Below are 13,720 nucleotides of genomic sequence, written 5' to 3'. Positions count from 1 at the left end.
TTGTTAGGGTTAGACATAATTTTACTTTCTAGTTTTACCGCGTTTACTGTTGGTAGAAGACTAGGTTGTTGACTGACAGCGTAAGCCTCTAGGTACTGAGGGAGCTGTCGTTTGCGCCGCGGGCGTTGTTGGTTAGGAGGATCGTTTCGTGGAGTGTTCATCATAGGCCATTTTAATATTAATAACACTATATTAATATTACACTGATTACCCTCCGACTCGAAGGACCAATTGTAACTGAGGGGTACAATTCCCTGACTGTATTGTTAGATATGATACTTACTACCACTACCTCTTGTACTTTAGACTCTGGCCACCCAGTACTAGGTATAAATAATTATGATACACACTCCCACCTGATGAAACGGATCCAACACAAATGTACCAAGTCGAAAGTCTGCGTTTAATAATAATACATAGCAAAAGGTATGTACAACGATCACTTAATTACATTTATGATTTGAAATAGTATGCACTTTTATGGCAAATGAGTATTCGTAGGTAGATCAATATCGAATGTCCAATCTCTGATTGCGCAGGAAGCAAATATACAACCTGGAATATTTAGGGAACAATAGCAATGATACTTGAATGATTATATAGCTGGATACACTAGGGGAAGGTTCCGACTGCTTGTAGGACAGCTGGGGGGGGGGGGGGGGGGGGGTAGAGTCTGGCTGTATCCCGTCTGGCCGAGGGTATCCTGGGAGAGCCCACAGTCGTGCGACCCGGTGCCCAGCGATCCTCGAGCCACAGATGAAAGCAGTTGGACTCTCTGTGGCCGGCGTCCTCCGGTCCACGATGGAGAGACGTGAGACGACCTCGTCGTGTAGAGCGTCTTCTCACCTGTCGTCCTCTCCGGGGGGGGTATTTCCAACACACCGCAGTGTTGGCCTTTATCCATAGAATAATCAAAGTACTCAAAGCATAATCCAAGCCGGGGAAGGCTAGCCGTCGTCGGTAGAATAATCCAATATACAGGTCCACTCGCTCTTTGGCCTGGAGCTCCTCGGGTGCAGCTTCACGTGGGGTCAACCACCCTGGATAAGCGTCCAGCTGATGCCCGAAACGATGGGGGTGCTGATTACTATAGAACTCTTACCGCACGAGGCACTACATATGAATAGACTATTATTAGCTTAATAGAATACGTCCAACTCGACGATATAGTGCCAAATATGACTATTCAAATATTAATATACACGATGTCTCAATGCCGATACTGGGCCGAATTGGCCTTACTGCCCACACGTGGTTCGCGGGGAGGCTTTTGCGTCTGTCACTCTGTTGGAGGGTAAGGAACTGGACTAAAAGAAAGCTCTACTTTAATAGCGCAGTATATATACGCACTATGAACAAATAGTACCATTAGTGGTGCGGTAGACATATTCCTACGCGGAACTAGGACTTGTCCATACATGTTGAGCGGTACGATTGAACCTGGTCTGAGGGGTATGGCGACCTGGCACCAAGGTCTCGTCCAATGGTAGAATGGAGACTATTATGGGATGTTCAGTAGACTAGAAGGGATATTCAATGCATATTGTACAAGGAATATACAAGGGATATCAGGGGATATACAAATACAATTAAATATATATATATAAATAAATATATATATTCGGTTTAATCTGATCCTTCAGAACAATAACAATAACAGCACTTTTGCGTAGAGGTCTCCGTTTGGCGGCAGTACGGATTCTACCTTTAAAAATGAACGTATAGACCACCGCAACACTTCCTGTATTTTGAGCTCATGGGAGAGCGTGAGTGAGGGGATCAAATGAGTTGAATGTTGATTAGAGCCTTGAGCCTTTTTATATGCCCGAGTCTCCTGAACACAGAGAGACCAATCCCATTCTCGGCCGAGCTATTAGTCACTTTTCCCCGCACCCAACGACCGTCGGTTGTGTGATAGTAAAGGGCTAACCTTCTGTCGTGTGGCAGTGAAAGGGTTAAATATATATATATTAGTGCTGTCAGGCGATTAAAAAAATGTATCTAATTAATTACAGGATTTGTAATTAATTAATCTAATTAATCGCATTTTAATCGCATAACCATTTTATGCCTGATATTCTATATTCTATAATCATATTTCAAATTGCATGTGTCCGGATGGCAGAATTCAGTACTGTATCTACAAAACCTTCTGTTTAATCATCTTCCATCTATTAATTTGCTTAGATTTTTCAGGTCTGGTCAATTTGAGCATAGTGTTATTCACAGTCAAAGATAAAAACATTTTTTTTATTGATATTCTCATTTGGTTCATTACAATTTACTCAAGCCTAGTAACAGACACAGTATTTCGGACACTGGGAATACATTCTAGATGTCCCTAGAATCAGATACCAAGAACATGCAAATGGACCATATAAAAAAAAGTCTGTAATGTGTATTCTACGTTCTTATGGAATGAATGAGATAAAAAAAAAATTATAAAAAAAAAAAAAAAAAAAAAATTTTTGTAATTAATTTTGAGTTAATTTTCATAACGCGATAATTTGCTGTGTAATTAATTAATCTAATTAACGCGATAAACTGACAGCCCTAATATATATATATATATATTAAGGCTGTCAAAGTTAACGCGGTATTAACGCCCGATTCTATTAACGCCACTATTTTTTTAAACTCACAATTAACTTTTAAGAAAAAAATATTAGTTTATTATTTTTACTTTTTTTTTTTTACTAGACTTCACTCAGGTGTATTATTGATGCTCTCATTGATACTATGTTTGTTTCTGAAGTGTGTGTGTGTAGGTGTGTGTGTGTGTGTAGGTGTGTGTGTGAGAGAGAGAGATATAGAGAGGGGGGGGTGAGAGAGATGAGGAAGGGGTAAGAGAGAAAGAGAGCTGGGAGAGAGTGTGTGTGAGAGAGAGGGGGGGGTGTGTGATTAATCAGCCCTTGTGTGTGTGAATGTAACAAGTTCCTAACGTTTTCTTTCCCCCATTATTTCATGCACACTTTTTATTCATTGTTTTAAATTATTATTTTCTTTTAAGTTATTTTGTGCATCACTCTGTTTTGAATTTGATGCAAATTTGCAATGCATGAGGGTCATCCTTTTGTGTTAAATGGCTGCATAAAGAGGCATTTGTTGCCTCATGTTGATAAGAGTATTAAAACTTGGAACTTGAAAAAGATCCGTTTAAGGCAGATACAATTTTTTTTTAAATGCGATTAATCACCAGTTAACTATGGACAATCATGCGATTAATCAGATTAAATATTGTAATCGATTGACAGCACTAATATATATATATTTACATTTTTTATTTAGAATGTTGATTTAGAATTCGAACGCCAAGGTAAGGACTGGACCGTACCTGCGGCTCTCCCGACACGAAGGTCAGGCAGCCCTGGCAGCCCTCGTTCACCTCTTTGGGGACCAGGGGGCGGCAGCGCAGCGCCACCTGCACGGGGATCACCTTGTCCTCACAGGACATGATGACGTGGGGATGCTGCTGCTGGTGTCCCTGCTGCTGCGGAAACACATTAAAGGCTTGTTCACCGGCTGGTACTAGGGCTGGGCAAGGAATCGAAAACAATGCAAATGTTCGAACCTGAATGTTCGATATCAGTAAAATAGCTGGATCGGGTATCGGTTAAAAAACTGATTTAAAAAAAAAATAAGAAATCAAATAAGAAATAACCATTCAGTACATTTATATTATCTATGTGTTAATTTGTTACATTTAGTTTCAGTAAGTTAGGAAAGTAATGGTTTAAGTCAAGCCTGATGTTGCCTTGCACAAAAGAATGATCCCAGTCTCTTCCACACACAGTGACAGTGAGGCATACAGTTTATTAATTGAATGAATGAAGTTTATTTTCTGTCTTTGTTTACAACAAATCAAAACACACCTGTGATCCTTTACAATTCTTAAAAACAAAAGATATTTTAATATAAAAAATATATAAAAACGTGGATTAAATTTGTATTTACTTTTTTGTATGAAAAATAATTGGACAATCGGATTGGTATCGGTAGGTATTGGCCGATACCAAAACCCAGGTATCGGTATCGGGACTGAAAAAGTCGGATCGGTGCATCCCTAGTGGTCTATGAAGTAAAGGACGGACGGGAACGTGATAGTATAAACTAAAGGGTTAACCTTGTGTAGTGTGGCAGTGAAAGGGTTAACGATGCACAAGATACCAGCAGTGATGTCATGTCAAGCCACTTTACCTGCAATTAAAAGGTAGAATGTGTAACAGCGTACAGCGCCCTCTAGGCATAAGGTCCCCTCTTGGTGTGCTGGTGTTCCTTCCTGCTGCTCCTGCGGAAACAAATTTCCATTCAATCTTCATTTATACTCGATAATACACTGAGTAATTAAACTCATTTACAGTGTCGTCGAGATGTTACATTCACAAGTGTCACAAGGTGTTCAAACTAAGACATCAAACAATCTGAATAATTAAGAGCACATTTTAAAATACCGGTACATTAAAGGGGACATGTACTATAAATGTCATTTTTCAGTCTCTAGCATTGTATTATAGTAATAGGAGTTAGTATCAATGTGTTTTAGTGTCTAAATACCATATTGGCGGATTGCTCTGATTCAGCTCAGATAATTTCCTGCTCCAGTAAATTAGTCCATCCTGATTTGAAGGCCTGAGTCACGTCATTCAGGCTCTGGGTAGAAGACAGTGATGTGATTGGCTCTGTGGTTGTAGCTAATGCCCGCCCACAATCTACCTAGACTAGACAGCGCACTACCTCATACTGCGAGGTAGGGGTGGACGGTATAAACGGTATACGGTATAAACGGTATGAATTTGCTCTACGGTATGGATTTTGACTATACCGTCTAAACCGGTAGTGCAGCTCTAAAATACCAATGACGTCATGTAACCACAGCGCGACTATTTCACTCGCATTTGCCCCTAAAAATAGATAGAATTAGTCATAGATAATAGATATGTGCGAACTGGAAAAAGTTATTTAGGAGGCTTCGCGCAGTGGGCGTGCCAGCCCCTACCGCACGCATGTAAACACGGATCTAGTAGTCTAGTGGGACGGGACACGGGAGCTCAGCTGTCGGCGGCGTCTCCCTGAGCTAACGTTAGCTTAGCTACCGTTACAAAATGACCCAGTCAACTATTCACTTTTAGTTTAATACATGATGAGGCATTGTCTAACCGAACGGTATCTAGTCGGCCAGCTACCGATAGCTCCTGACATCAACAAACGCTCCACAAAGTCTAGTAGAGAGAGACGTGTGTGTGCTACCTGTTAGCCGTTAGCTCACGTTAACGCGAGTTAGTTCACCGTTCAAAACGAAATGTCCCATTGAACTAAATAATTCACTGAGGCGTTGTATTAACGTTATATATCCGGCTTAGCCGGATAGCTCCTGATATCAATGTCTTATAACACTGATTCGATGCGTATTCGAGCTGAGGGCTTGCTAACGTTATTCCAATATAATAGGGTCCAGGTGCAGCGCCGGAGAATCCTGGCCGTAGCTCTGCTCGAGGCTACTGAGTATAGGTCCAGGTGCAGCTCCGGGGAAACCTGGCCGTAGCTGGAGGCTACTAGAGTACACACAGACAGTGGAGCTTGTTGCGTGGTGGCGATGTCTCGCAGATAATACAAGTACAAGTCTAATTATATAATATATATATTTTATAAAAAAAAAAAAAAAATTATATAAAATAAAAAATAAAAATTTATCAAAAACGATTATACCGTGATATATACCGTTACCGTCTATGCTTCAAATTATACCGTGATATAAATTTTAGACCATACCGTCCACCCCTACTGCAAGGCAGTGAAACCCGACACCTCTGCATACTCTGGAGGGAGAGAGAGAGAGAGATAGAGGGAGAGGGAGAGACAGAGACAGAGACAGAGAGAGACAGAGAGAGAGAGGGAGCACTTGGGGGGGACCTGCCGCGCCGCACGGGAGAGGGGAGGAAGGGAGGCCCCCCCCCCACACAAGCTGCCGCAGGGAGAGAAAAAACGAAAGGAAGAGACCATAGATATCTATAGAACACTAGATAGCTTAAGGCGGAGTCACCAGCGTCACTGAACCGCCGCCATCTTGGGAGGGTCAGCCTTGAGTGAGAGAGAGTGAGCTGCACAGACAAAAATACTCATAACTCGCTGAAATATTGACGGATTTACAAACGGGTTGGTTTGCTATAAACATCAAAGATGTAGTTATGATACTGCATACTTGTAAAAAAAAAAAAAAAAATTAAGATGTTTTTTTTTACAAACCACATGAATCATAGCCACGTTAATAATGCTTGTAATAAACCAACCCGTTTGTAAATCAGTCGATATTTCAGCGAGTTATGAGTATTTTTGTCTGTGCAGCTCACTCACTCTCACTCAAGGCTGACCCTCCCAAGATGGCGGCGGTTCAGTGACGTCGCTCTCCATTGGCCGGCAGCGCGGGCAAGCTATCTAGTGTTCTATATATATCTATGGAAGAGACGGCCTGTCTTTTTTTCTCTCTCTCTCTCTCTCTCTCTCTGTCTACCAGTCGCAGACTGTGTGGACTGACTGTCACTCAAAGTGCTTATGGGCGGAGCCAGGCCATAACAGCCTGAAATCTTGAAGCTGGAAAATGATGGTTGAGTACTTGATTAGAAATATAAAACAATGCATTTTTTTGAGAAAAAAAAACATACAGATGTCTTCAATAGACTAACAGGAATTGTGTAAAGTTGCCCAAATAGTGCTAGGAATAGCAGTTGCAAGGTCTGACATTGACCAAACTTGATATGCATATCAAGTTTGGTCAATGTCGGACCTTGCAATACACTGTAAGGCACTGTAAGGCTACTGTCCTGCCTCACTTCCAGTGATGAAGCTAAGCTATGCTAACGGAGCATCTATTCCCAAAGCTAAAATGCACGCACAGAGACAAAAAAGGTATGCATCTTCTTGTCTAACTCCAGGGAAGATGTTAAATAAGCTAATTTCCCAAAATAGTGGAGTTATCCTTTAAAACAGAGGTAATAATTTAAAAACAATTACATATTGTGGTGACCTGATTGGTCATTACGGTTCTAAACCAACCCATAGACACTAGGGATGGGTACCGAATTCGGTACTTTTGAGGTACCGAACCGAAACACGTCGGTACTACCGAGTATCGAATCAAGTGAGAAACTGAAAAATAAAATAAAAAAAAAATAAAAAAATAAAATTTATTAATTTTTTTTTTTACTTTTTTCTTTTTTTTTTTTACTTTTTTTTTTCATGTCAACGTTCACACGCACAATATATGCTTACCTAGGATTTGACTTGATTCAACAACAAAGCAGTCGGAGCAATGACAAGCCGAAAACTGTCGAAATTGTAGTTATTTGAAGTTTGGATTTTTTTTTACGACTGAGGTAGGTAAATTAAATTTCGACAGTTTTCGGCTTGTCATTGCTCCGACTGCTTTGTTGTTAAATCAACGTGAACGTTGACATGAAAAAAAAAAGTAAAAAAAAAAAAAAAAAAGTAATTTTTATTTTTTTTATTATTTTTTTAAAGTACCGAAAAAAGGTACCGTTGGGTACCGGTATCGATTCACAGGTACCGGTACCGGTACCGGTTCAAATGTGAAAGGTACCCATCCCTAATAGACACTAGAGTGTCTAGTTTCAGTGTTTCCTGCAGGGTATTCCATGATGTAGGGGCAAAAAAGCCCAAAGCAGATCTACCAAGTTCAGTACAAAGTAACTCTAGGCACTCTAAAGTGTAAGCCAAAATCTGGATAGTGTACGACAAGGGTCCAGTGGTCCATTCCAATAAAGAACTAATATAATTTGGACAATCTCTAATTATAGCTTTATAAATAAAAATATTGCAAAATTTGCAATGCAACTTACGTCTCTCTGCCAGAGAGGCCCACCCAACCTTATTATATAGGATACAATGGTGAGTACCATAACTATCACCGGTGATAAATCTAATGGCTGAATCGTAAAAAGAGTCTATGGGCTTAAGAGTGGAAGCCGCTGCATGTCTATAAATCACATCTCCGTAATCCAAAACAGATAAAGGAACACCGTCTGCTTCAACAACTCTCTTTCTGCTAATCATAGGGAAGCTGGCTCTATTTCTATACAAAAAGCCAATAATTTTCTGTGAAATGAAAGGCTTTTCACCGGCTGGTAGGTACAAACCTCTACCTGCTGGACATCTGGGACAAACCTCTACCTAATCACATCAAATCAAATTAAATGTATTTGTAGAGCCTGAAATCAACACTAATTGCCCCCATGGGCTTCACATATCAAGAAGAAACATCACAATAGATCCACAACTAAAACCACCATGAAATCCACAATTTTGCAACACCCCCAGACTTTCCCTAATGAAGATAAGGAAGAACTCACTAAAAACCTAGCAATATTAGAAAAAGAGGGAGAAACCTCTGATGGGCAGTTTAAAGGGGATCCCCCCATCAGGTGATATATAGGTTGGTATATGGTGTCCTGCTGGCCATCTGGTACAAACCTCTACCTGCTGGACATCCGACTAGTGACTAGGGTAGTGAAGGATTCTTCTAGGGGTGAACAATAATTGTGTTAAGGCCTAAAAAAAATAATGGGTTGTTTCCGGTTGCCGACCGACCCTGCCAATTTAGGTGCGACCCAATATATTTTATGAGTTTTAAAAAAAAATAATAATAAAAAAAATAATGTTAAGAATAAAGTTTCACCAAGAAAAAAAAGTCTTACCAAGACCGGATCACCAAGGGGTTAGGAGAAGAACAATAGATAGAATTGCCTTTGCATCCCTACTAGCACGCAGAAGGATCTTGCTAGAGTGGAAATCACCAGCAGCCCCCAAAGCATCCCTATGGCTTAAAGATCTCATGTTCTTTCTAAATCTGGAGAAAATCAAACACAACCTAAGGGGGTCTAGTGAAAAGTTTGAAATAGTATGGGGCCCTTTTATTGGTTACATAGCCAAGCTAAAGACATTAGGATAATGAGAAGGAGGGATGAGTGAGAGAGATATGTGTTTGTATGTTCTATGTTTCCTGTTGTGTATTTGTAGGATTGGGCAAGATAGGGGAGGGAAAATGGGAGGGAGGGGGGAGGGTTCGTACAAGGTCCTTGAAATGCTAAATACTTGTATTTTGACACAAGGTAGCGCTAACTGTCGGAGATTGGCTTTGAGCCATAAAATATTGGATCCGACTAAAGGTGTATTCTTTACTCTTTATTAATTATTATTATAAATTTTTGCTATAGAAAACAGCACTTAAAAGTGAACTGTATCACTTTTATTTTTTAATTCTCTTTTTTGAGAAAGTCCTTGAATCTAATTTTGCAATGTATGTGGGAACCCAGGAGGGAGGGGGGGGGAAGGGCGAAAATACAAAATATGCCATTCAATGTGTAATGTATCCAACTGTACCTTTGATGACTAATAAATAAATGTTTAAAAAAAATAAAAATAAAGTTTCATAGAAATCTTAGTCAAACCTTTAGTATTATGGATATTAAACATGCTGGCAGAGTACATGCATCCATGTTGTTGTGAACATTTTAATTAAATAAAGAAATTCCCTATCCATAGTCGCCGTGGGAAAGAATAAAATAAAAAATATAATAAAATAAATTCCCTACCTACCCATGGCCTTAACTGACAAACAATATTTTTTGTTATGCCTAAACGTTCCACTCCTAGTGGAAGCACTGTGCACCTAACGGAAGAGGCCGCCCACTAATCGACGACCCCCCCCCCCCCCCCGCCTGCTGAAAAGGGGGCCAGCGTCCACCATCATGTCATAACAATACTTCGCCATACTCTCCTCATATTAGTGTCCAGGTGCTACAGGTCTAGAATGAGTCACAGACCCCCACAGACCCCAGCTAGAATGCACAGCATGGTGCCAACAAGCTCTGCTCTGCTTCTGATACCATTTATAACACATTCACATCACCACCACCATACATTCACCACACCATACATTCACCACACCATACATTCACCACACACAGTGACACTCTCACCATCCGTCGGTAGTGTCAGTGTGATAGTAAAGGGTTAACCTTCTGTAGTGTGGCAGTGAAAGGGTTAACCTGCTGTAGTGTGGCAGTGAAAGGGTTAACCTTCTGTGTATTGTTGCAGTGAAAGGGTTAACCGTTGGTAGTGCAGCAGTGAAAAAAGGGTTAAAGAGAAAGTAGATCTGGTCTGATCTACCAAGTTCAGTACAAAGTAACTCTAGGCACTCGGTGTAAGCCAAAAACTGGATCGTGTACGACAGGGTCCAGTGGTCCATTCCAATAAAGAACTAATATAATTTGGACAAGAGGTGGATGTCTGCCAAATGTCTGGGTTCTACTCACAGCCGTAGGGGAGAGGAGGTGACAGTTGACACAGGGCTTATAACTAAATTTCCCAATTACACAATTGGTTGGTTTTCAACCATCTAGGTCAAAGCACTGCGAGATGAGGACATGTTTCGTGTTTCGATGCCCAAAGTACGATTTTGAAACCATTTTGCCACATAACAATCTGGCTGCGAGTACGGTGTGGCATATCAGAGAAGGGGTTTTAAACTATCATTTGAGATAAACTATGTGTTCGGTGGTTTGGTGTAGTCAGGCATAGATGGAAATAAGTAATTTAATATGTGGTGTGTTGCTACAGAACACTCTTCAATACACATTTATGTTCAATACAAGGGGTTAAATGTTGATATTGTCTGTTAATGTTGATGCACCAAATGACCAAGACAAGTTCCTTGTATGTGCAAAGCTTACTTCAGTGGCAGTAAAGACTTTTCAGATTCTATCATTTGAGACCAACTATGTGTGGCCATCTTGTAGTCAGTAGTATCCATGGCAACAACATTTGCACAGAGTCCAGACGGGGCCGCAACTTGTCACAGTGACATCGAGGCATATTGCCACATAGAAAACGTACAAAAAAATAAATATATTCTATAACAGTATTTCAAAAGTGTTTTTTTCAATTGAATGATATTACAAGTCAATGTTTTTTGGAAACAGACCACCATGCACCATGTCACTAGTGCATCACCTGGAATAGGCCTGTCAGTTGTCCCTAAGAAAACCAAGCAACTATGAACAGGTTGAAATTAGGGAAATTCTGTTTCAATTTGAATATGAATCATATTATTAGAGTTCATATTGTGTGTGCTTTCTAACTCTATGTATTGGCTTGCATTACAGGCAAATTTCTTCTCACAAAAAAAGGGGACACGAACCACTGACGCGTTTTCAGTTCACCTCATATCAATGTTTATTTATATTAAACTGTCAGTTTAGTAGTCAAATAAAAAAAAATACTGCCCTAATCTGAAATTACAATATTGTTTTAACAAGGAGACAATGAAACAACCAGATCTACTTTATCTTTAAAGCAAATCTATTACTCAATTTTGTAGTGTAAAAAAGAGCAGTCACAACAACGTTCAATTCATTGCAATACCTTTGACAAGTATTTATATAGCAGGTTAACCCTTTCACTGCCACACTACAGCAGGTTAACCCTTTCACTGCCACACTACAGAAGGTTAAACCTTTCACTGCCACACACCAGCAGGTTAACCCTTTCACTGCAACACACCAGCAGGTTAACCCTTTCACTGCCACACTACAGCAGGTTAACCCTTTCACTGTCACACACCAGCAGGTTAACCCTTTCACCGCTTGATTGATAACTTTAATAACAGATTGCAGAATGGGTACAATACAGTACGGCTCAATACACACAATTGTTAAGGGGATGCAGACCAGAGAAAGACTTTAGTCTTGTTTACATCAGGGTCCCCCATTTTCAATTCATCATAACATATATGACATACATGACATACAGATAGACAGTACTGCTACATCTATACATTTATGACATACCAGATTTGCCATTACTGTTTGTGATACAAAAAGAGTCCAGAAAAGAGAGTATACATTTGACGAAGAAACTGTACATTGGAGGAGGTTGGGTGGGTGTGATAGTAAAGGGTTAACCATCTGTAGTGTCATAGTGTGGCAGTGAAAGGGATCTTGATCACTTGTATTCCTAGCTAACGTGACCGTTAACACTGCATCACCCGGCAGCCATGATGAGTCTCCAAGCTAACGTCATGCCACCAAAATACAAGCCTTATATAATAACATTAAACAGGTTTATTAAAATCACTGAGACAGTGTTGTCAGTAGTTAGCTTAGCGTCACGTTATTAACTCGAAACGTTATTAATACAATGCCATGGTAACCGTGTAAGTGTATTCAGGTTAGCAACATTTAGACAAGTGGAGTTATAACATGAGCTAATAATCTACTACGCTTACTTAGCCAACTAATGCTAACTATGCAAACTTACGTGTGTAACTGTTAGTTACCTCTGTGTTGTTTATTGATAAATCAACGCCACTTACTTGTGATATATAATGACACTGTTAATAACGTCAGAGGAATTCAAACGAGACGGAGAAGCTGTTGATGGTTCCTCTGGTTTGTTGTTTACCCGCCAGTTTTTGAAAGAGGAAGAGGCTCTGAGTCAAGGAGCGTAAACGCGTCGTGTAACGGTGAGTAGCGCCATAGATATATACAGCGCCACCTGCTGTGCGGAGGAAGGCGTGCGGTCATTTTAGTTACGCCCTCGTCTCGCAGTAGTTGAATGATGACGTCACCCTCAGGGGTTCAAGTTCAAGTTTGTTTATTAAAATATCATCACAATGAAGTACACGTACTTTACGGTGAAATGCCTGGTTCTGTATGAGCCCCTGAGAGTGTGCTTCATACAGTAAAAAAAAAAGTAAGTAAGAAAGTAAGTTAAAAAAAAAAGCAAGTAGAGGAATATACAATATAATATACATATACAATATACAGTACAATATACAATATAAAAGATACAACCTAGGTACAATCTAAGCACAGTGAGTAAAAATGAGTAAACAGTGAGGTACAATGCATAAAATGAGGTACAAAACTTTGAGGCAAGGTGCAAATGCAAATGAGGTATGAATGTAGTGCAAATCTCAATAATTATAGATAAATATAATGTAGTGTTAAAGTGTCTAAAGTGAGTGTTAAGGTGAGTGTTTGTTTAAAAGTGAGTGTGTGCATGTGGATGTGTGTGCAATGAGTGTAGATGGTGGGTTGTTACAAGTCATTGAGCCATAGTCATAATATTATGTCTATACTATTTCTTGTCAGGGGTGATTGTGAGCCTTAAATTATAAGAGCAGTACTAGGCTTCTATTAAACTATACAGAACAGCCACTAGGATAATGTCACAAAGTGGTCTGTCTTTATCATACATATACAGGACATAAAGGACACCACAATGAGATAAGGAACCACTTAGAGTTTTATAAACAACCTAAACAGAACAACATTATAAACAAAATTAACATTGAAAATGAATTATACATTTAATCCCACAGTATACAGTATCGTGGGAATAGGCCTATGTCAAGATCCGATTATAGTCAGGCTATCACAATCTGTGTGTACTTAAGATAGAGTTGAGATGGGTAACCTAGTCCCATCCCAAATATTTACTATATATCATAGTTAAAGACAGTAGAGGTTGAGTACTTTCTGGTGATGTATCATAGTTAAAGACAGTAGAGTTGAATCCTCTGGTGATGTATCATAGTTAAAGACAGTAGAGGTTGAGTACTTTCTGGTGATGTATCATAGTTAAAGACAGTAGAGGTTGAATCCTTTACAAGGCCGTTGGCCTTGCTGAGTTTGCTATTTGATCC

General features: G+C 39.8%; 1 protein-coding gene across 5 annotated transcripts in view; it reads right to left on the bottom strand.

Moving 5' to 3' along the window:
- The window catches only part of kif4 (kinesin family member 4), a 93,657-nt gene extending 81,178 nt beyond the window's left edge, over positions 1 to 12,479 (bottom strand). For 2 of the 5 annotated variants that reach the window (XM_084319926.1, XM_084319930.1), the window contains exons 1-3: positions 12,386 to 12,479; positions 4,198 to 4,288; positions 3,335 to 3,490 (exon numbers count right to left, since the gene is read on the bottom strand). In XM_084319926.1, coding sequence (XP_084176052.1) covers positions 3,335 to 3,454 — 120 coding nt within the window. In that variant the 5' untranslated portion in view covers positions 3,455 to 3,490; positions 4,198 to 4,288; positions 12,386 to 12,479. Of the gene's footprint in view, positions 1 to 3,334; positions 3,491 to 4,197; positions 4,289 to 5,769; positions 5,817 to 12,385 lie in introns of all 5 variants that reach the window. The other 3 variants (XM_084319927.1, XM_084319928.1, XM_084319929.1) reach the window with 3 other exon arrangements.
- Between the last annotated feature and the right edge of the window lie 1,241 nt (positions 12,480 to 13,720).

This window comes from Notolepis coatsorum (assembly GCF_963971535.1).
Source record: "Notolepis coatsorum genome assembly, chromosome: 8".
In the NCBI taxonomy this organism is placed as follows: Eukaryota; Metazoa; Chordata; class Actinopteri; order Aulopiformes; family Paralepididae; genus Notolepis; species Notolepis coatsorum.
This window is presented reverse-complemented; position numbering and strand designations above follow the sequence as displayed.